Source organism: Melanerpes formicivorus, unplaced genomic scaffold (genome assembly GCF_026170545.1).
Source record: "Melanerpes formicivorus ecotype bairdi unplaced genomic scaffold, bMelFor1.0.p_v2 SCAF_5, whole genome shotgun sequence".
Lineage (NCBI taxonomy): Eukaryota > Metazoa > Chordata > Aves > Piciformes > Picidae > Melanerpes > Melanerpes formicivorus.
The window spans coordinates 25,464,330-25,484,223 of NW_027142357.1; the positions used below are offsets into that span (position 1 = coordinate 25,464,330).

The 19,894-nt window shown below is 56.8% G+C and overlaps 1 protein-coding gene across 11 annotated transcripts in view; it reads left to right on the forward strand.

The window, feature by feature from the left end:
• Positions 1-19,894, forward strand: part of TNS1 (tensin 1) — a 62,089-nt gene that overhangs the window by 18,200 nt on the left and 23,995 nt on the right. For 9 of the 11 annotated variants that reach the window (XM_068138891.1, XM_068138890.1, XM_068138893.1 and 6 more), the window contains 14 exons: positions 185-226; positions 2,947-2,996; positions 3,314-3,485; positions 3,848-3,898; positions 4,357-4,479; positions 4,786-4,850; positions 4,972-5,055; positions 5,167-5,279; positions 5,909-5,969; positions 7,162-7,237; positions 7,374-7,503; positions 7,880-7,945; positions 8,489-8,650; positions 17,280-18,977. In XM_068138891.1, the coding sequence (XP_067994992.1) occupies positions 206-226; positions 2,947-2,996; positions 3,314-3,485; positions 3,848-3,898; positions 4,357-4,479; positions 4,786-4,850; positions 4,972-5,055; positions 5,167-5,279; positions 5,909-5,969; positions 7,162-7,237; positions 7,374-7,503; positions 7,880-7,945; positions 8,489-8,650; positions 17,280-18,977 (2,872 nt within the window). In that variant the 5' untranslated portion in view covers positions 185-205. The remainder of the gene's footprint in view (positions 1-184; positions 227-2,946; positions 2,997-3,313; positions 3,486-3,847; positions 3,899-4,356; positions 4,480-4,785; positions 4,851-4,971; positions 5,056-5,166; positions 5,280-5,908; positions 5,970-7,161; positions 7,238-7,373; positions 7,504-7,879; positions 7,946-8,488; positions 8,651-17,279; positions 18,978-19,894) is intronic. The other 2 variants (XM_068138901.1, XM_068138900.1) reach the window with 2 other exon arrangements.

The following is a 19,894-nucleotide window of genomic DNA, read 5'->3' on the forward strand; positions in this document are numbered from 1 at the left end:
GACCTTTAGGAATAGCAGACACTGATGGGCAAGAAAGGAAATGGGACTGAGATGCATTTCCTAGGATGGGCCAGAAATAGCCAGGAGGCAACTTTTGACCCTAGCCCCCATTGTGTTTATGTGTGTCTCACAATCTCTCACCTTCTCTCACTTTTTCTCGCTTTCTCCTTCCACCTGCCTGCAGCCTTCCCTGGGGGAGAGCATCATGAAGCAGGCAGACGCCCTGGTAAGTCCTACCAGTCACAGAGGCTGGTCTCTACCTTGAGACCTCCTTGGAGGTCACTTCTGCCTGACCCGTTGCCACAAGCACCCCCTCTCAGTCAAAGTCCCTCAGCCTGGGATGCCTCTTGATATCCTTGGGATCCCCCAGCCCTCCCCTGCTGCCAGCCAAAAGGCCAAGCAAGGTCCCCAGGGTTGGTGGCAGAGGCAGTGTCGGAGCCCAGTGAAGCAGGGGCTGGGGCTTTTGCCACAAAGCCGTCTTTCCTGTCCCGGAGCTGGGGATATGTTATTTAATCTGTGGACACAGAGTTGGTAAGACATTGTAGACAAAAGCACTGCCAAAGTCAACGCGGACGGCTTCCCTTTGCCCACAGCCAGCTCGCTGGCCTCCCTGCCTGCTGGAGCTGGGACCCAAGGGATGGAGGCAGAGCAGTTCTCATGAGAAGAGGATGAAAGCCTTCCTCACTTGGGAGCTGGCTTTGCCCCATCGCTTTGGTTGTCCAGGGTATGTTTCTAATCCCTCTCCAAACTTGGGCAAGAACTGGGGCTAGGATAATCCAGCAGGACAAGCAGAACTCCCCTTTGCTCTCTTTTGGGGAAGTTTCCTGGCATTTCTGCAGCCTTTCTTGTGCCTCATTTCACCCTTTTTAAGCAGAAGGGACCTGTGGGTTTCACATATTGCCCAGACCCTGGGGACATGCTGAGCCAGCCTAGGGCTGGGACATGGGTGCTTGATGGGGCTAGCAAGGGGGTCTTCAGTCCAAAATGTTTGGGATCAGCCTGTCTGGTGCTGGGCGGGACTGGGACACTGGCTGGGCAGGGGTCTCTCCGCAGAGGGGTCCTTTGCAGGGTGTCCCAGTCCAGCAGCAGGCAGGAATGTTTAATAAGGGAGTGCTTGTTCCTATCAGCCGATTGCTGGCTGACTTCCTCTCGCAGGGGCTGGCGGGAGTGGGACAGAGATAGAGGGCTCCTGCTAGGGCAGGGGACACTGAAGGGCCATGCACACAGGCACCTGCTCCCCTAGGTCGCGAGGGTGCTGGGAGTGGAGCTCGATGCTATGGAAATGGATTAGCAAGGGTCTTGCCACTGTCAAGGTATGAAGAGGGAGAGGGGCTCTGGTGTCCCTGCCTCGCTCATATTCAATGCCTTAGTTTCCCCAGGCAGGAGTATGAGGCAAGCTCCATGATCCATGTATTCTTCTCCGTTGGGGTCAGTCCAGGCTGTGTTTTGGGATGCTGCCGTGACTGGAAGGAGTTACAGGGACTAATGAAGCTCCTAGGGCTGGTGGACATGGGTGGAGGACACCAGATGTCTCTCACTATGAATGACTGGGACAGAACAGTCTGTGGTGGGGATCCCATCCTAGTCACCAGTCAGTGATGCAGGGATGAGCCCATGCTCAGGCTCAAGCTGGCTCCACACACCCTGGCTCTGCCCAGGGTAAGGTTTTACCTTTCTTTATGCTACATTTTTAACTCATTCTTTTTCTCTCAGCAATGCTGGGGGGGGGTGTGGGGGTGTGTGTTTCTGGCATGAGCAGGAGTTTGGGACATCCTGAGGAGAGCCTGAAAGGAGGATTGTCATTGCTGCCTGGTATCCCTGGGTGCTCAGGTGGCACTGCTGCCTCCTGGAGAGGCTTTGTCTGGAAGGGGAAACCTTTGTCCTTGGGCACTGCAGGCTGCTGAGCCCAGCTCTGCTCTGCTGGGCAGCCTGACCTTGAAACGGGGACATGAAGCCAATGGAGGGTGACATTGGCTGCCCACAGAAGCAGCCCTGGCACTGCATTGGGTGGGAGATGGTGGGGAAGAGGCACTGGGGACACCTCTCCCACCTTGCCCTGTTGCCTCAAATGTGCCATTTGGGGGATGGTGCAGCCTCGAGGAGGGTGGCAGCAAGTCCTGCAGCTTCAGAGACAAAAGGTGCATCCCAGGAGCTGGCTGTGGGGTGCATCTCTTGCTTCTGGATCCTTACAGGGGCTAGGGAGGTGCTGCCTGCATGAGAGGAGTCTTTAAATGAGTCCTGCTTATTAGCTGGAGATAATGAAACTAATGAGGTGTGAGTGTGTTTTAACTTAGTGGGGTTTTTTGGAAACCCTGCTTTGTTTTTTTGGCTGAGGTCATGAAGTGACTGAGAAAACCGGCTGCAGATGAAATTCTTGAGGCTGAGGAACATGCTTAAATAGAAGTTTCCTGCTCTGAGAACTCAAACATTTCCTCCCGGCGTTTGGCTTTGTGGAGCTGGGGCCAAAGCAAACCGCTGTGCCTGGACGGCTCCTCACCGCCGCTTGGGCAGCCAACCTGCCCCTGGCAGGGGGCTCTGTCCTGCCAGGTGTGTGCCTGCAGCCTGGCCGAGGCTGGAGGGGCTCGTGATGTGCCTGAGGCTGTGCACCCACCCGCAGCATCCTCCTCAAAGGTCCTCTGGGACCCTGCCCCAAGGCACTGGGCCTGCAGTACACATGGCAGCTGGTCACAGCTGTGCTGGGGTTGTGAGAGCTGAGTTTTGCTCATGGCCATGGTATAGGAGGATGATAGTGCCTTTGGGACGTTTGATGTCATAGGGATGCTCAGCATGGGGGATTTGGAGGCTGATGGTTTAGGGGTGTGAAGGTGTGCAGTAGTGGGACTAGGATATTCTGGCAGCACCATCACACCTGACTCTAGTAGGACTCCTGTGCTGGCTGAGGGCTGGGTCAGGGCAATAACTTGCATTTTCTCTCTGGTTCTTTAGGACGTCACAAAATCCCCTAGGAGTGGGCAGTCACGTCACAAAACATCCAGGTAGATGCTTCAGATTCCCCTTCTGGTGACCACCTTTGCCCTTCCTGAACCTCTTTCTCAACCAATACTTTGCTTTTCTGTATGTGCTACAACTAAGAGATGCTCCCCATGGCGAAGGCAGGGGGTCTGAGCCACTATCCCCAGCCTGGGTCTTGAAGACACCCCGGTGGGGCTGGAAGCAAGGAAGAGGCTGCGGGCAGCCCTGACATAGTGTCCTAGTCTGTCTTGCTTTATCCCAGGGGCTGTGCAGGGTGGAGAAGGGTCACCATGTCCCATCCCCACACTGTGGCCTGAGAGTGGTCCCGTCCCTCTCCCAGGAGCATGAGCCTGACTGCAGCCATGGAGAGTAGTTGTGAGCTGGACCTGGTGTACATCACGGAGCGGATTATTGCCGTCTCCTACCCCAGCGCGGCTGAAGAGCAAAGCTTCTGCAGCAACCTCCGCGAGGTGGCCCACATGCTGAAGTCCAAGCACGGGGACAACTATGTGGTGAGGACACAGCCAGGTCCCCTCCAGGCTGGGGATGGGGCTGGGTTGCTCAAGTCCAGGGGATGGGGTACTTAAAGGGATGGATGCTGCATCCTTGACTCTGACTTGGCTTAACTTTGGCGAGGGGGATCATTGCACTAAGGTGGATGAGTGAGAGTTCCTTCCTTGAAGATTCCCAGTCCCTTTTGTATCCCCTGGGAGTTGTTAGCCATTGAGGTGCCTTGTGGGAAGGCATTGCTTGGATCAATATATTTGGGAAAACCTCTTACAGAGGGATTTGGTGAGGCTTTGAAATGAGGAAGAGGTGGGGAGCAGCAAGGGAGGAAGGTGTTTCCTCACTCTCTTCTTCCTCTTCTCTGAAGCTTTTCAACCTCTCTGAGCGGAGAAATGACATCAGCAAGCTTCACTCCAAGGTGGGTCATATCTGTGGGGAGGAGAGGCACTGGGCAGGGTTGCCTGCCATCCTTTCTATCCAACTCTACTGGTGGAGGAGCAGGGGAGGGAAAGCACTAAGTCTTCCCAATGAGTTTGTGGGGTGTTATCTTACCTCCTGCCCCCATCTCCAGGAAAACCTGGTTGTGGAGGCCTCTTGGAGACCTTCCTAAGGCATTGTCGCCATCCTGATGAGCATAGAGGAGCCCTGGGCAACTGAGCCAAGTGACCCAGAGGAGGACTGGCATTTGGGACTCAGGGCTGGGGTCTGAGCAGTGGGGTGCAGGGTTGGGGAAGAGGCTGGGAACGGTGCATCAGGGCAAGGCAGGGGTGCCCCCAGTGATTATGTGCCTTGGGCTATGCACATTGTCAGGCTGGAGACTTGTGGAGGGGGCAGAGCCCAGCATGAATGTGACCTCTGGCTGCTCCCCCCAACCAGGTGCTGGATTTTGGGTGGCCTGACCTGCACACCCCAGCGCTAGAGAAGATCTGCAGCATTTGCAAAGCCATGGACACGTGGCTCAACGCTGCGGCGCACAATGTGGTGGTGCTACACAACAAGGTGGGCTGGACCCCAGCTCTGGGGTGCACAGGGATGGGGGTCTGGGGCAGCCATGGAGCTGCAGGGATGGGGCTGAACAGCCTCAAAGGCCAAGGGTTGCAAGGGATGTGGTGGTTTGTGGCTTGGGATGTGTGTAGGTGTCAGCATATATGTGCATTGGTTGTGTATATAAGAGTTGGGGTGTGCATATGGGTTGGTGTATGGGCATAGGGCCCGGTGTGTGCCCGCCTGCGTGCAAGGCAGCCTTGTTCAGGCACTCACAGGCACTGCTGCTCCTGTGACATTCCTTCTGCTGTGTGCCTGCAGGGAAACCGTGGCCGGCTGGGGGTGGTAGTGGCTGCCTACATGCACTACAGCAACATCTCGGCCAGGTGAGAAGAGGCCTGCAGTCCTGGGGTGGTCCTGGGGTCCACTGCTGACCTCCATCCTGGCAGTGCTGGGGTGCTGGTACAGATGCCCTCCTTCAGTCTTGTCTGCCCTCTGTCCCTGTAGTGCCAACCAGGCTCTGGACAGGTTTGCCATGAAGCGATTCTATGAGGACAAGGTGGTACCAGTGGGGCAGCCGTCCCAGAAGAGGTGGGTCCTGGTGTGAGTTTTACCCCTGTGGCCAGAGTGTTGGAGTGCAGGGGGTACAAGGGGAGTTCTCCACTGTGGTTCTTGCCTCTGACCTGCCTGTATGCCCTGTAGGTACATCCATTACTTCAGCGGGCTCCTCTCTGGCAGCATCAAGATGAACAACAAGCCCCTCTTCCTCCATCATGTCATCATGCACGGCATCCCCAACTTTGAGTCAAAAGGCGGTAGGTACTCTCCACTCCTCACCTCTGCCTGGCCCCCAGCCACACACCACCACCCCTTGATGCATAATTGGGCTTGCTGCCCATGGGGTATATTTTCCACATTTTCCATGACAATTTGCATTTCCCTTTCCCTCTCAGGAACTATTCCCTCTCTGTGACTGTTCACTGTATCAGGAGACTGCTTTCCCCCCCCGCAAAGAACCCATGGGGGCTGCTTACTTTGTGCAGGGCTCCAGGGGCTGGGCACTAACTTGAGCCTCAAGGTGACAAGGCTTTTTGGAGTATGGCACCAGATTAGGTTTGGGGTTTGGGATGTAGCACCACACCTGGTGCTGATACCCAGAAGCAGTCCCTCTCTCAAGAGACCATTATCCTCATCATCCTACCTCCATCCCTAGCAAAGGGGACTCTGGAGGCTTCCTCATTTTCCCATGCCAATTAGGGCATCCTTTTCTGCCCATCCAAGATGTTGCCCGTGGCCTGTGCAGGCTGGCCAGGGTGGGGAGCGGCTGTTTGCCTTGGCTCTCTCCCTGTTTGGATTTCTCCCCCATGACTAATCCCTGCCCTGGCCCCTCCGCCCTGCCGGCTAACAGCAGTGTGCCTTCTCTGCCTGCCTTGATGTCTTCCAGGTTGTCGGCCCTTCCTGAAAATATACCAGGCCATGCAGCCCGTCTACACCTCGGGGATCTAGTAACTATCTCCTTACCGTGGGGCTTCCCTCTTCCCCTGCGCGGGGGGTTGGCAAGCAGGGGGAGATTGAGAGGGTCGAGGCCAAAGTCTGCAGCGGTTCAGTGCTCTGTGCTTAGTCTATTGGGAGTCCAGGGAACTGAAGAAAGGGGCTTCCTTTTCCTTGGGGGTGGTAACTAGCCATACTGGGCCATACTGGGCCCTTCTGCTGGGAGGGCTGTAGTGACTCCGCGTATCACCAGAGGGAGCCCGGGGCTCCGCGGAGCCTCGGGCTGGGTGCCCTCGGAGGGAGCAGGAACAGAAATGGGCACACTTCCCTGGGAGATGGAGGCGTTTCTCCTCTCCCTGCCTGAAGAGCTACTCTTCTTGCTCGGATTAGTCCTAAAAGCCCTCTTTCTTCCCACCCAAAAAGTTTCCCCCATTTTAACCTCCTCGTGATTTACCCTGACACCATTTTCTGACACTGCTCTTGGGAGCAGGCACGGTCAAAGGTAACACAGGACCCAGTTTTTTTCAGCTGCTCAGATGCTTTTTTGGGGCCACATCCCAGCCTGGGAGTTTCTGGCTCCCCTAGAGATAGCAAAGCCCCTCACTTCAGGGATGTTCCCATCCCACCCCACTGAACGAGGATCTTCTTTCCTTGCAGCCAGGCATCCCTGTTAGCTGAGATTTACTGCCGTCCCAGCTTTGCCTCTCAGCTTTTAACAGGCTGTTTATGGGATGCTGGTAATAAACTCCAGGTTTATCTTGCCTGTAAAATCCAATTCCCTTCTTGTTCCCCACTGCTGATGCCACTGCCCAGAGAATAGCCCCTTGGTCTAAGGGGAGGGGAGGGCTTTCGGCAGGGAAACTGAGGCAGAGAGGATGCCTTCCCCAAGACCTCTCCCTCTGTATCCTGTGGCCTGCTTGACTCATGGGATGGCTGATACCCCAGCACCTCAGCCTGGTCAGATGCTCCCACACAGGAGTTTTAGCTCTGTCGTTGAGTTGTGCCTTAGTTTCCCTGTCTTCTCCTCCTCCCCCCGGGAATGTGTGCCCCTAGGTAGTGGGAGATGGGACTGACAGAGCCATTTCTGTGCTTTATGCCTTTCCTGGATGGGTGTGGGTGGAAGGGGCTGGTTGAGGTGGTGCTGGAAGCTCTGGGAGGGAGGGATCTGCACCACAGCTTGTTGTCTTGCCATGTGCCCCTCTGCAGCAACGTGCAAGGAGACAGCCAGACAGGCATCTGCATCACCATTGAGCCTGGCTTACTACTGAAAGGTGATATCTTGGTAAGAAGGCTTGCCTCAGTCCCCTGTGTGGGGAGCAGCCAGAAGACAGGTGGTCCTTGTGCCTCAGGACTCCCTGGTTTCACCTTGCCCAGCTCCAGCGGCTTGTCCTGACAGGCCATCCCACTTCCCTCCACAGCTGAAGTGTTACCACAAGAAGTTTCGCAGCCCGACCCGTGATGTGATTTTCCGTGTGCAGTTCCACACGTGTGCTGTGCATGACCTTGATGTTGTCTTTGGCAAGGAGGACCTGGATGAGGCCTTCAGAGGTAATCACCCCCGCACCTCCCCACTGCAAACTTTGTCTTCCCACCACTCTGACACTTCTCCCATAGCTGGGACATCTGGCAACTTACCCTGAATCCACCCCTGATGAAGCAGGACACCTCTGCTGCATCTGCAGCATGTGGTGCTGCTCAGGGACCAGTGGCAGTATCATCCCCTTCATTGCCAAAAGCAATGGTATCAATATGGAGGGGCTGCCTTGGGGTTGTTTAGGGGGCTGAGATGTGCTGCCCTGTGCCAGAATATCCCCTACCAGCTCCTGGCTTTGATCTGGCCTGTGAAAATGTTTGGCTTGGATGTTCTGGTGCCATTGGAGGGATGGATGGAGATGGTCCCTTTGCTCTGCTTTTTCTCTGCCAGATGACCGCTTCCCTGAGTATGGGAAGGTGGAGTTCGTGTTCTCCTATGGCCCTGAGAAGATCCAAGGTATGGCTAGCTCACTGCTGTTGAGGTTCAGAGCTGGATGCTGCCTTCTTCCCTGCTCCCTGGCTCTATCACCTGTTGACTCCCTTGTGACCTGTCTGTTTGTCACTAGGACGGGGTGTGGGCTGCAAGCAGTGACGCTAATCTAGGAGCACCCATGAGTGCCCTATTGCCCTCGCTCTCTTTTGCAGGAGGCCACTCTCTGCAGCACTTGCTGGCCCAGGAGAGAAGGAAGGAGGGAGGGAATGGAAGAGTCCCTGCCCAAAATGTTCAGACCTAGGCATGCTCACTGTCAGTCTATCTATCTGTCTATCCTTTGGCCATCTCAAATGCCCCAGCCAGCTTTGTACACTTTGTCTGTGGATCTTGATGTGTTTCCTGTGTCTGCCCATCTCTCTTGGTGCCCCTCTTCTTACATGACTCTTCTGACTTGTGCTATGGCTCCTGTCCTTCTTCCTTTGTTTGCACCTTCTCTCCATCTCCTCCCCCTGTCACACATGCACTGACTCCATTTAAACCCCAGCTGACCGTCTTGCCTCTTCCTAGGCATGGAGCACCTGGAGAACGGGCCCAGTGTTTCTGTGGACTACAACACATCTGATCCACTCATCCGGTGGGACTCCTATGAGAACTTCAACATCCAGCGTGACAATAGCACGGAGGGAGCCTGGGCTGAGCCACCCCTCCCTGGCAAGCACCTGGAGAAAGGTTAGGGCTCACAAAGTTGTCGGTGGCCAAAGCATCCCCATGGAATGTGCCTTGCCCCAGGAAGGGGATGCTGGTGGGCAGCAGAGCTAGGTGCAGACACCTGCTGCTGGGAAGAGTGTGGCTATGGGATGGAAAAGGAAGATCTCATGAATATTCTTTCCTGCCACAATCCCAAGCGTCTCAGGCTTTTTTTTCAGCACTTGTGCTCTCAAAGCCCCCTTTGCATGGAGCGAGAGCCATCCTCAGTTTATGCCCCAGAGCTTTGGGGAACCAAAATCCCAGGTCTGTTTGGAGCAGGAGCTAATGGGGGGGACCATTAGATTTCCCAGCTCCTTTCTCATGGCATAAGCGTGGAAGGATGTAGCTGTGTCTCAGTTTGTTTTGAGGGATGAGGATGCCTCACTGTCCCTGGAGAGTCTGCACCATTACTTGGAGCTAGGAAAAGACCTTTGAGCACCAATTTGGATGCAACGAGTTGGCCACCCTCACCCCCTTGGCAGGAGCAGGCAAAATATGCATGTCAAAGGGCGCTGGGCCCCCCAGCCCAGCAGCAAGGCCACCTGTGGCCGAGCAGATGCCTGAGCTTTTCAGCCCCAGTCCAGACAGGGGTCCCTGGAGCAGGGACAACTGTGGTTCCCGATGCCCCTGAAGGTCACCAGCTGCTTTGAGTGGGAGCTTGGATATGGGGCTGGATCTGGGATGGCTGCACGAAGCTGGCACAGGCACTTGCCTTGGCACGGGGCATTAAACAGGCAACTCGTGATGCGCAGGCTCAGCTATGCGGCGGGGAGCTGGTAACTGTGAGCCTGGCCCTGAGGGGAGGACGCATGTGATCCTATCATGAGCTCAGACTGGTTCTACCCCTGCCCTGAGCTGGCAGGACTGGCTGGCAGCCCCCTCCTGCCTGCAGAGACCCAAGTGCCTTGATGCACGTGTTCCCTGTTGGCCCCTGGGGCAAAGCTGCTGCACTCTGTCTCTCACAGGGCTGCGGAGGTATTCCAGGGCTCCTCTCTGTCCTCTCCCTCACTTCCAGGGGTCTTGCTGGGTGCCAGGGCTGCAAACATAACCTGGGGCTCCTCTCCTCCCGCTTCTGGGGGTCTTGGCAGGTGTTGGGGCTGTGTAGGTCCCTCCATGTGCTGAATTGGCTGCCACATAGGCACACAGGGAATGTGGCGATGGGGACTGAGGGCACCTTGGGTTCACAAACACTGCCTCGGTTTGGGGAGAGTGAAGCTGGCAGGCAGGAGGCTGCCCTCCAACCCATGCCAGAGCAGACAGCTCCAAAGTAGTCCTTCTCTTGGAGATCTCACCCCAGCTGCTCCATGGGGCCCCTTGAGCAGTGACAGGCAGAGCCAGCATGGGGGTTCCCATCTTCCTCCCTTTCTATCAGCATTTTTCCTTCTCTCCAACCTGTCTGAAGCAGGATTGGGGGACCCTGGTGCCCAGCTCTGCGAGGGGGGTCCCTGTTTATGGTTGTTGTCGCCTTATTTGGTCAGGGAATTGCACGCCGCATTTTTGGCACCACCAGGCGTGAGTGAACGGCCGCCGGGGGCGGAGGGGGGGTGAGACTGGCACCAGGACCCACGCTGGGGTGGGATCAGCCGCTGCTCCTTGTCACTGCCACTGCCATTCCCCACTGCTCGGTGAAAGCTCCTCTCAGACCAACGCTGCAGCCCAGGTCGTCAGGATCAGGACTACCTGCCAAACGGTGGGTTTCCCCTGTGCTGCCTCTCTGCTGGCTCTCGGCAGAGGTGGATGCCGTTTTCTCTGGCAGCTTTGGCTTCATGTGGGGCACCCATATGGGCTGGAGGGGTGCCTGACAGGGTGGGATGACCCTGTGGGATCCCAGAGCTGGAGGGGCAGGTGGATGGCTGAGGATGGTGCCTGTCCTCACGTTCCCCTTTTCCCTGCTGTGCTTGGGGGAGGGGAAAGTGAGTCACAGCAGGGTCACGGTCTGACCAAGCTCACCCAAGGCACGGGGCATGAGAGGGGAATCTGCACCCCCCGTGTCCTGCTCTTTCACTGAGGGGGCCTGGCTGAATTCAGCAGATGGGGACTGCCCCACAAACCAGCCCTATCAGTGAGCTCTCCCTCCTGCTTTAATCCAGCAGGGTCCATGCTACCTGCCAGATTCAGGCTGCCTGTGGTCCTTGGCAAGAGTGGGGTGTGCTGTGATACCTCCACAAACCCATTCTAGCGCCTGTCATCCACCCCCTTGTTTCACAGGGGAGGCAAATGACTCTGCCCTTCTTCCTTCTTCTCCAAGGGGCTTTGGGGTCACTGCCAGCTGCATGGTGGGTTCCTGCAGTCCGCATAGCCATTGGTTGGCTGAGAGGGTGTTTGGAAGCTTCTTCCTTTGGCTGTTTTTGGAGTTCAGATATTGTGTATGCTGGGTGGGTGATGAATGCTTTGCCAGCACCCTGGTGGCTCTCACTGGGGGGTGAGTCTGGCTTCTGGGAGGCAGGAAGAGACCTGTGGCTGCATATGGCACTGCTGGGTTTGCAACCGGTTGTAGGATTGCTGCAGAGAAATTTTAGGGGTACCACAGAGGCAAGTGGTCAAATCTGAATGGGGGACATCCCTGTTCTGGTTTGGTTTTGCTGAGAAAACCAGTGCTGATGGAGAACAGGGTGTTGGGGCTGGCACAGAGCTGGTCAAGGGGTTATCTCCAGGGTCTGGATGTGTGACTGTGGGAGACACATACCAGGCTTTACCATCTTAGGGTAGTGTGAGACAGTGTGAAAGAGCTGGGCTTATGTCCCTGACCCATCAGCTCCTTGTAATGATCAGCGCTTGGACCCACTCTGTCTGGTTCTGCTGCACCCAGCATCCACTCCTCTCTCAACCTCCCACTCTTGTACCATCCATGTCCTCACCACAGGCTCGCCCTGTCCACCCTCCCCTTTTTACTGGGGCTGGAAGGGGGGTGGCCAGGGCTTGGCCAAATCCAACATCTGCGGGAGACTTGCTAAATCCCCACCTGAGTCATGGTTCTGGCACAGGGCTCCCCTGCAGCTCAGTCCCATGCACAGGGCAGGGCTGGCCAGGGTGGGGAGAGGGATAAGCATCCCATTCCTCTGGGGATGGGAGGTCCCAGCAGAGCCTGGATTCTGTGGCAAAGGTGGAGGGATCCCAGAGTCCCACAAATCAGGCTGGATGCCAATCCCTCACCTTTCCATGGAGCAGGAAGCTCCTATATGGGATTGCTGCCATCTGTTAGTTCCCCAGGAGACTGTGCATCTTCTGGGGTACATGATCCTTGAGGGGTCATATCCTGCCCCACTTCTCTGGGTCTGAGGCTGCCACGGAGGGTAAGCCAGGCTGTGCAAAGGTGGAGAGCCAAATGGGCCAGGCCAGAGCTGTTAAATCCATTGTTGGAGCTGCCGGCAGGCTGCTGCTCTCCCTCCGTGGCTGGATCTGTCCCCTGGCCAGGCTCGGTGGGGAGGGGAGCCACTGGCTCTCGTCTTGCCTTTGCCAGCTGACTAAAGCTGAAGGAATCCACTTCCCCCTCCCCATCCCGCCCCTCTCGACTGCTCTCTGCTCTGGCCATGGCAAGGTAAGGGCTTGGCGGGGCGGGTGTTTTTAGGGGGCAGTGGGGACCCACATGGGCTGGATGGAGATCCGCAGGGAGTCTCCCCCTTGCTTCTGGTTATTCCCCATGGGAGACGTGCTGGAGCATCTATAGGTTTGGCTAGACTTTTCAGCTGCAGTGTGGCCACTCCCAGGGCAGGGTCTGTCTTCTGACCTGGTATTTGGAGTTTTGATGTTGGCGGGTGGTGGGGTTTGGTTCCACTGGGACTGGGTACTAGGCAGGGCTGGGATTCAGGGGGAGAGGGATAGGCTGGTGGAAGCTCAGCCCCTTGTCTTCTCCCTTTAAACCATCCTTGAAGTCAAAACCTGCTGGAGCATGTGTCTGAAGCTGGGGCTGTCCCTGGGCAGCTGGGCTGGAGCAGATTGCTTTTGGCCTGCCCTCTCATGAACTGCCCACAGCTGCACAAGCAGGGCAAGAAGTAAAAAGGCAGTGAAGCAAGTAAGCCTCGGGGGTTTTGAGAAGATGCTGTGCCACTGTTTAGGAGCAAACTGGGCTATGAGTCAGGGGGCTGGCTGGAAACACTGCTTTCATCCCCTGCCATTATCTGCAGGGGTGTGGGAAATGCACATTTTGGGGTATTAGAGTGGAGGGAGCCTCATGTTTTGCTGAGTATATTGGATCAATCAAGGAGTGGAGGCTTGAGGGTGGGTTCAAACAGCGACCTGTATACAGGGTGGGCTTGCCATCACCTATACCAGCAAACTGGTGGCACCATCGCAGCACAGATTTTGCCTGGGATGGAGCATCACAGTCACAGGGTGGCTCCAGGGTGGACAGGATTCATGCAGTGCCTCCTGCCATGGGAAGGGGTGGCATGTGCCATTGTGAAATCAGTGCTGGGGCATTCATGCCATGTCATGGTGCTGGTGGGGCAGGGAAGGAGAGTTGTGAAAAAGAGTTGAGTTTGGTATTGGTGGGGTTGCCGCGGTAAGTTTCCACTTCACTTTGTATATTTAAGATGGAGAAACTCAAGTCCCCAGCAAGACATTTGTGTTTGCAGACCCAGCTGGATTACAGCCTCATATGTGGCTTGAAAGGACATCCCCACCTCAAACGTGTCACAGCTTCTTGGGGAAAAACGTGACGTGTGCACCCAGACAGGACTGGGGGTCTCAAACTGGGGGCGTCCTCCAGCAAAATAACGTGCAGCACCGAGTGTGGGGTGGATAGGCTATCCATTTGTCCGTCCATCGGTCTGTCGTGCCTAGGAAACAGTTAACGCGGCGCAGCTCTGCCTGTGGAGGAAGTAGTTAATATTCATAGCTAAGAGCTGTCTGTCCGGCTGTCCTCCCTCCGTGGCTCTCACCCTCCCCGTACTTCCCTGGGGTTAACCCGGGCTGGGGCTTAGGCTTGGGCGGCCCCCAGCCACCTCCTCGGCCTCTCCCCTTCCCCTCCCGCTCATCCCTGTGTGGTCTGGGGCGGGGGGGAGCACAACCGCACCTCCTCGCCTCCAGCCCATCTCCTGTCTCTGCCGCCTTCCTCTCCTCCATCCTCCCTCCTCCATTCTTCCCTCTGGCGCCCTGTGTCCTGGGGGTACCCCGTGTCCAGGGGGTACTCCGTATCCCAGCCCCTCCGGTGCCCTGCTGCCGTCGGGGTGCCCCTCTTGCTGGCCCCGTGGGACACGGCGCTGGGAAGGGAATAGCTCCCTCCTCGAGAGGGAAAGCAAAGCCAAAAGGACAAACGCCAATCCCAGCCAGCTCTGGCCCGTCAGCTCCTGTCCTGGACGGACACACGGAGCTGGCTGCAGACGCCGTTTGAGTGAGCTGCCGCCCCATCAGGTCCCCCTGGAAGACACTGATGCTGGAAGGGGCAAAGGAAGGGGCTTTACTGCCCGCTGCTTCTCTTCACCTGGGATCTTTTCTTCCCCATCCCTTTTGGTAAGTCCTGAGTTTGCTTTTCTTTGAGTTGGACGAGATGGAGAAAAGGGCTGGGAGTGGGTGCGGAATTCATGGCTGCGGTGACCCACAGCTTAGAAGCTTCATCTATTTCTTATCTGGTCACAGGATGAAAATAGGACTAGGGGGCTGGGCTCGCTGGGATGCAGCCTTCATCATTCATCCTATTAAGGATCCCAGGACCCCAGGATCTTCCTTGCTGGCTGATGCTCTGGAGATGCCCTGGGGCCAAGGCTTTGGGTTGTGGGGAGTGGAGGCAGCAGGTGGTGTGTTCCTGAGGGGCAGGACTAGGGGAGACACGGTGCCTGAGCCTAATCCTCTGCACTAATGCAAAGTTGCAGCCAGGATTTGTGCTGGTGTGTGATGCTGTATGGTCTGTGGCAGATGCCTGGGATTTTGGAGATAGAAGCTGAGCCCTGTTCCCGTTGTCACCTGTGCTCTGGAGCAGTTTTTCTCCTGGGTGTAGCTGCAGGGTGCTGGGGAGGGAGAAAAGAGAGTATTGCCCTGCTGGGATGGTGACCCTGGCAGCAAGGGTAGAACCAGGCTGGGCTTAGCGCTTCCCCCAGATGCCTTTGATACAGCTGGAGCAGATAGATCTGAAGCAGAGCTGTATCTGGGGCTGAGACCTGGGCAAACCCAATCTATGCTGGGATGACACAGCCTGCCAAGCTGGAGCTGATCTGACCTTCAGGGGTGAAATCTGACCTTGCTGGAAGTTGCAGACACTTTGCAAATGGGGACCTGGGGGCCTGCTGCTTTGGGGATGACTGCTTCAGCTAAGGCAGCCTGTCTCCCCTTCTCCTGGTCTTTTTTTTTGGTTATTATTCAACAGCTTCTCAGGTGACAAGCAATAGACAGTCGCAGGAGCAAGAGCATGGCCCAGGGGTTTGGCAAGGGGGCTGGCAGTGGCAAGGAATAAGCAGGATTTGGCTCTTCGTGTCAGAGCTCAGGATGCATGGAGATGAGGACAGGATAGGCAGTGAGATGTGGAGCAGAGCAGCCATGGGACTGTCTTGGCTGGTGGCAGAGGTGTCAATCCCTTCCTTGCTTCTTACCCTGGTACTGATTTTGGGGTGGGGACCACTGGACCCCTTATGTCCCTGCCTGGCTTGGAGAGTCTAGGGAAGGTGGGACACATGAACAGTGATGTGCTCCTGCTTTTGAGCAGTTTCTCCCCACTGTGGGATGGTTGCCCAGCCTGCAGGCTGGGTGCAGCCTTTCCCAGCTATTTTATCACTTGCTGGTGTGTGCTTTCATTTATATTTATTTATTCCCTTTTCCTTTCTATTCCCCTGCCCTATTTATCATAGCCCCCATACTGGGTCTTGCTCTTGTTTCCTGGGACTGGCTGGCACCCATTCCTACCATCAGATAGTAGGGCTGGGCTTCTTCCCCATCTCCAGGTGATCTCTCAGCCTCTCTGGTGTTGATGCTGCCCCTGGACATGATGTTTCTTCCTTTCACCCTTCATGGGAAAGGATTCTCTCCCTTGCAGGAGAGGTGTTGTGGAGTCAAAATGCTGCTGGATCCTGGCTGCTCTGGCTGGATGGAAGAGCTCTGAGTCTCTGGGAGAAATTTTGGACCCCTATGCTCATCTCCAGCACTGAGTGTGTGGAGGGGCTCTTGTGCAGTATTAGAATATCTTTAATCCAAGATGGGCCTTTGAGGCTTGACTGCCTCCTTGGGATGCTGCTAGCAGGGATTTGGGGGTGGAAAGTCAGCAGTGAGGGCCTTGATTTGGTGGGACTCGGGTGTTATTTCTTCTCTGTCTTTACGACAAGGGCAGTTGGTGGCGCAGGAGCTGCTGGGGTGCGGGTGCAGAGGCGTGGGACTGGTTAGGCTGTCCTGGCTCGAGGCTGGCTTTCTGAAGTGTTTTGCTCGCAGATAGGAGCTCTCTGATTTCACACTATCGCATTAGAGCCGTCTTCCGTCCCTGAGTCAGCCACCTGGCCCCCTGCCAGGGAAGAGTCATTTTTTCCTCCAAAAGAAAGTGTTTAATGCAGCTCGCGAACCCTTCCAGGAAACCTCGGCAGGGAGCTGGAAAAACAAGAGTCTGCAGCTTGGACGGTGCTGTGCGTGCTCCAGCGGGGGCACACACTGCTTGGGGGCCATCCCCATTGCCATCTCCTTTACTGAGATCCCTCTGTACTCCCAGAATCTTACTGCCCTGATTGGGAAGGTTTAAAGGGCACAGCTGGTTGTGGTGTTGGGGCTGTTGGGGGTGGTGGAAGCTGGGGGACTCAGAGCTGGGGTTGCAGGTGGGGATGCTGCTGTGCTTTGGCTGCCCTCCAGCATTTTGGGACTGCAGAGCAAAGCTGTCTGCTTGCACTGGTCTTGAATCGCGACACCAGGGTGCTGGGTGCCCCGATGGGGAGGACGTACTGCATGTTTGAGCTTGGACAGAGGCACTGCCTGTGCAGGAGCTTTGGGACAGCGTCTGGCTGTGAGTAAAGGTCTGTGCAGATCTGCCTGGCCTGAGAGAGAGAAGGTGAAGGACAGAAAGCGTCGGAGCCTGTCTGTAGCCAGGGATAAAATGTCAAGGATAGGTGACTGGCTGTAACTGCATCATCTGGGAGGAGAGCAGGCAGGGAGAAGTAAGGTGGGTTCACCTGTCTGTCGTCCGTGGGCTGAGTACCTCCATGCAGTTGGAGACATGCAGAGCTATGAGGCCAGATCCTGACTGCCTCCGCCCGTCCTTCTACAGCCCGTGGTGCATCTCCCCCTGCCCTCCCTGGTGCCTTGTGGCCCTGTGGGACCAGCTGAACCTTGCGGAGCAGTGATGGCCATCTGCATGGGCAGCCAGGCCCTCACCAGCCATGGAGGGTAATGGCCAGAAATGATGCCTGGAATCAGAGTGGGACATTTGGTTAATCCCAGTGGAGCAGGTGGTGCAGGGCAGGGCAGGACGGTGTGGAGGATGTGGGACCGTGGGAGCATGAGCATGGGGTGGGAGTCTGGCTCCAGCGTCTCTGCATGGTGGTACCTGTGGGATTGCGGAGGGTGCTGAGGAGACGGCGATGCTGGTTGTTAAGCGTTCCAGTGGCACGGAAGAGATCGAAACCACCGGCTAATGGGACCCATTAGCTCTTTGCAGAGAGCCAGGAATTGATCTGGGATCTCGTGTTCGTTTCTCCCCTTGCAGAGGTTGGGCACACACAAGGGCCTCTGGATGGGAGCCTCTACGCTAAAGTGAAGAAGAAAGACTCCCTCCACGGCAGCACCGGTGCCATCAACGCTGCCCGCCTCGCGCTGCCAGCGGCACCCAACCACGTTGAGCACACACTCTCGGTGAGCAGTGACTCGGGCAACTCCACCGCCTCCACCAAGACTGACCGGACCGATGAGCCGGGGGTGCCTGTGGCGCCTGGTGGCCAGGCGGTGCTGAGCCCTGAGGAGAAGCGGGAGCTGGATCGTCTCCTTGTTGGCTTTGGCTTGGAGAGTGCCCCACCCATGCACAACCACCTGCCTGGCCCCGTACCGGCACGCCTGACCGCCATGCCAGGCCGCCATGTGGTGCCGGCTCAGGTGCACGTTAATGGGAATGCTGCAGCACTGGTGGCTGAGCGGGAGACGGATATATTGGATGACGATCTGCCCAACCAGGATGGGCACAGTGTGGGCAGCCTGGGCACACTCTCTTCCTTGGATGGCACCACCACCGCAAGTGAGGCTGGCTACCAGGAAGCTCACCGGGTGGGAAGCCTGTCCTCGCTGCCCAATGGGCCTTCAAGCTGCAATGGGACCGAGAAGTTGCTGAAGGAGGGGCTGTATGATGGTGAGCTGCTCTCCAATGGTGGCTACCCCTACAACAACCAGAATACCCTCACAAGCCACCACCTCCGTGACACGCTGCCTTCCCTGAGGCCCTCAGCGTCTGCTCAGGACCACCTGGCTGGCTACCCACAGCGTCCACCTGGCTCCCACACTCCAGGCTGGCTCCAGGCTCAGCCGCTTCCCAGTTCCCAGTCCTACCTGTATGGCTATGACCCCTCTGGCACCTATCACTCCCGGTCCTTCCCAGTGGTGGACACAGCCAAGTACGATGTGAACCCAGCACTGCCCCAGGCTCCAGCTCGCAGCACTAGCAGCCGGGAGGCTGTGCAGAGGGGCTTGAATTCCTGGCAGCAACAAGGAGGGAGTCGGCCACCTTCTCGGCTACAGGAAGGTGGCATGGAGAGCCACAGCCCCAGCGTCTCTAGCTGCAGCCCCCAGCCCAGCCCGCTGCAGCTGGTGCCCCCGCACAGCCACAGCATGCCAGAGTTCCCCCGGACGCCTTCCCGGCGGGAGATCGAGCAGTCCATTGAAGCTCTTGATGTCCTCATGCTGGACCTTGCGCCTGCCATCCACAAGTCACAGAGCGTGCCTGCTGCCTCCCGACAGGATAAGCCTGCAGGATCCTTGCACTCCTCCCTCTCAGCCCAGCCCATTGCTGGTCTCTATGCCCGGCCGACTCCGCAGGTGGTCCAACCAAGGTCCTTTGGCATCTCTGTGAGCCCCGTGGTCTCTGAGCCTGAGGGCAAAGCCTATTCTCCCAGGGAGCCAGACTATGGGGTGCATGAGTACCGGGAAACTTACTTGCCCTACAACTACCAGTCGGCCCCAGTGCCAGAGCCAAGGAGCTACAGCCATTCCCCAGCCGGAGCACCGATGGGAATCCCCCCACACAGCACTTCCTACAGCCCTGCAGGGTCTCAGCAGCATCTTGTCTCCTCTCCGCCTTCCCCCACCATCCCAGCACAAACCCAGATGCCCTGCAAGGGACCAGAGAGCTATGAAGACCTGTCGAGGTCGGCAGAAGAGCCCTTGAATCTGGAGGGCCTGGTGGCCCACAGAGTGGCAGGTAGGACATTTTGATTCATTGGGGAAATGGGGGTGCCTGTGTTTCTTGAGAAACCAGAGCTCACAGGGGTGGGATGCATGGTGACACTGGGAATGGGAGATGTAGTGACTCCTTGTGTGTGTTGCATTCAGGCTTGGGACTGAGCCACCCGCCGTGGGGGCATGCTGGGCAGGGGATCAATGTGTGCTGCTCTCCTTTGCCAAGACCCTGTCTTGCAGCTCGCCGTCTGCAGCAGCATCACCCGGAGTGCTGAGAAGGGGTGGCTGAGGGGTTTGGGCCATCCCATCCTCACCTTTTTGGGGTATGGGGCTGGTCTGTCCCTGAAGCAGGGACACTTGCTGGATCCTGAGGGAATTTCCCCCTTTTGGGGAGAATATGGTCCAGTTTGAGAAGATGTTTCCGTCTCTGGCTGAGGGTATCCAGCCTGGACTCTACCTTTTGGACATGATGCTCTCCTGTAAGGTCCCAGCAGAATGCTTGCCTACTGTTTAATGTACCTGGGCTCCTCTCTGATTTCAGCCCTTGCGTTCCCCCCAGCATACTGGGCTTGGTGCTCTGACCTCCTACCCAGTCAGCTGGGATACTGCTAGAGCAGAGGGAGGGTGTGCAGGCTGGCAGTAGCCTTTCTGCCCCAGTGGCCCAGCCAGCTTCGCCCCAGGTGGTTTGAAGCTTGACCTGGCCTTGAAACGATGGTCAAGTCTGAGAAGGCTTTTCCCACCCCATCAGAGGGCTTTGGTGCAACGCTTGGCTAGGTGCAGTGCTGAGTAGTGGTGCTATGGTTGGATGAAGGCATTTGCCCTGTGCCACAGAGGTGAAACTGTGTCCTTTGACTCTGTGCTGTCCCATGGCTCTGGCTCAGCGTCTCTGGGGACAGAAAGGCACCCACTCTCCCAGGAAGGAGGTGCCATGGCCCCGTG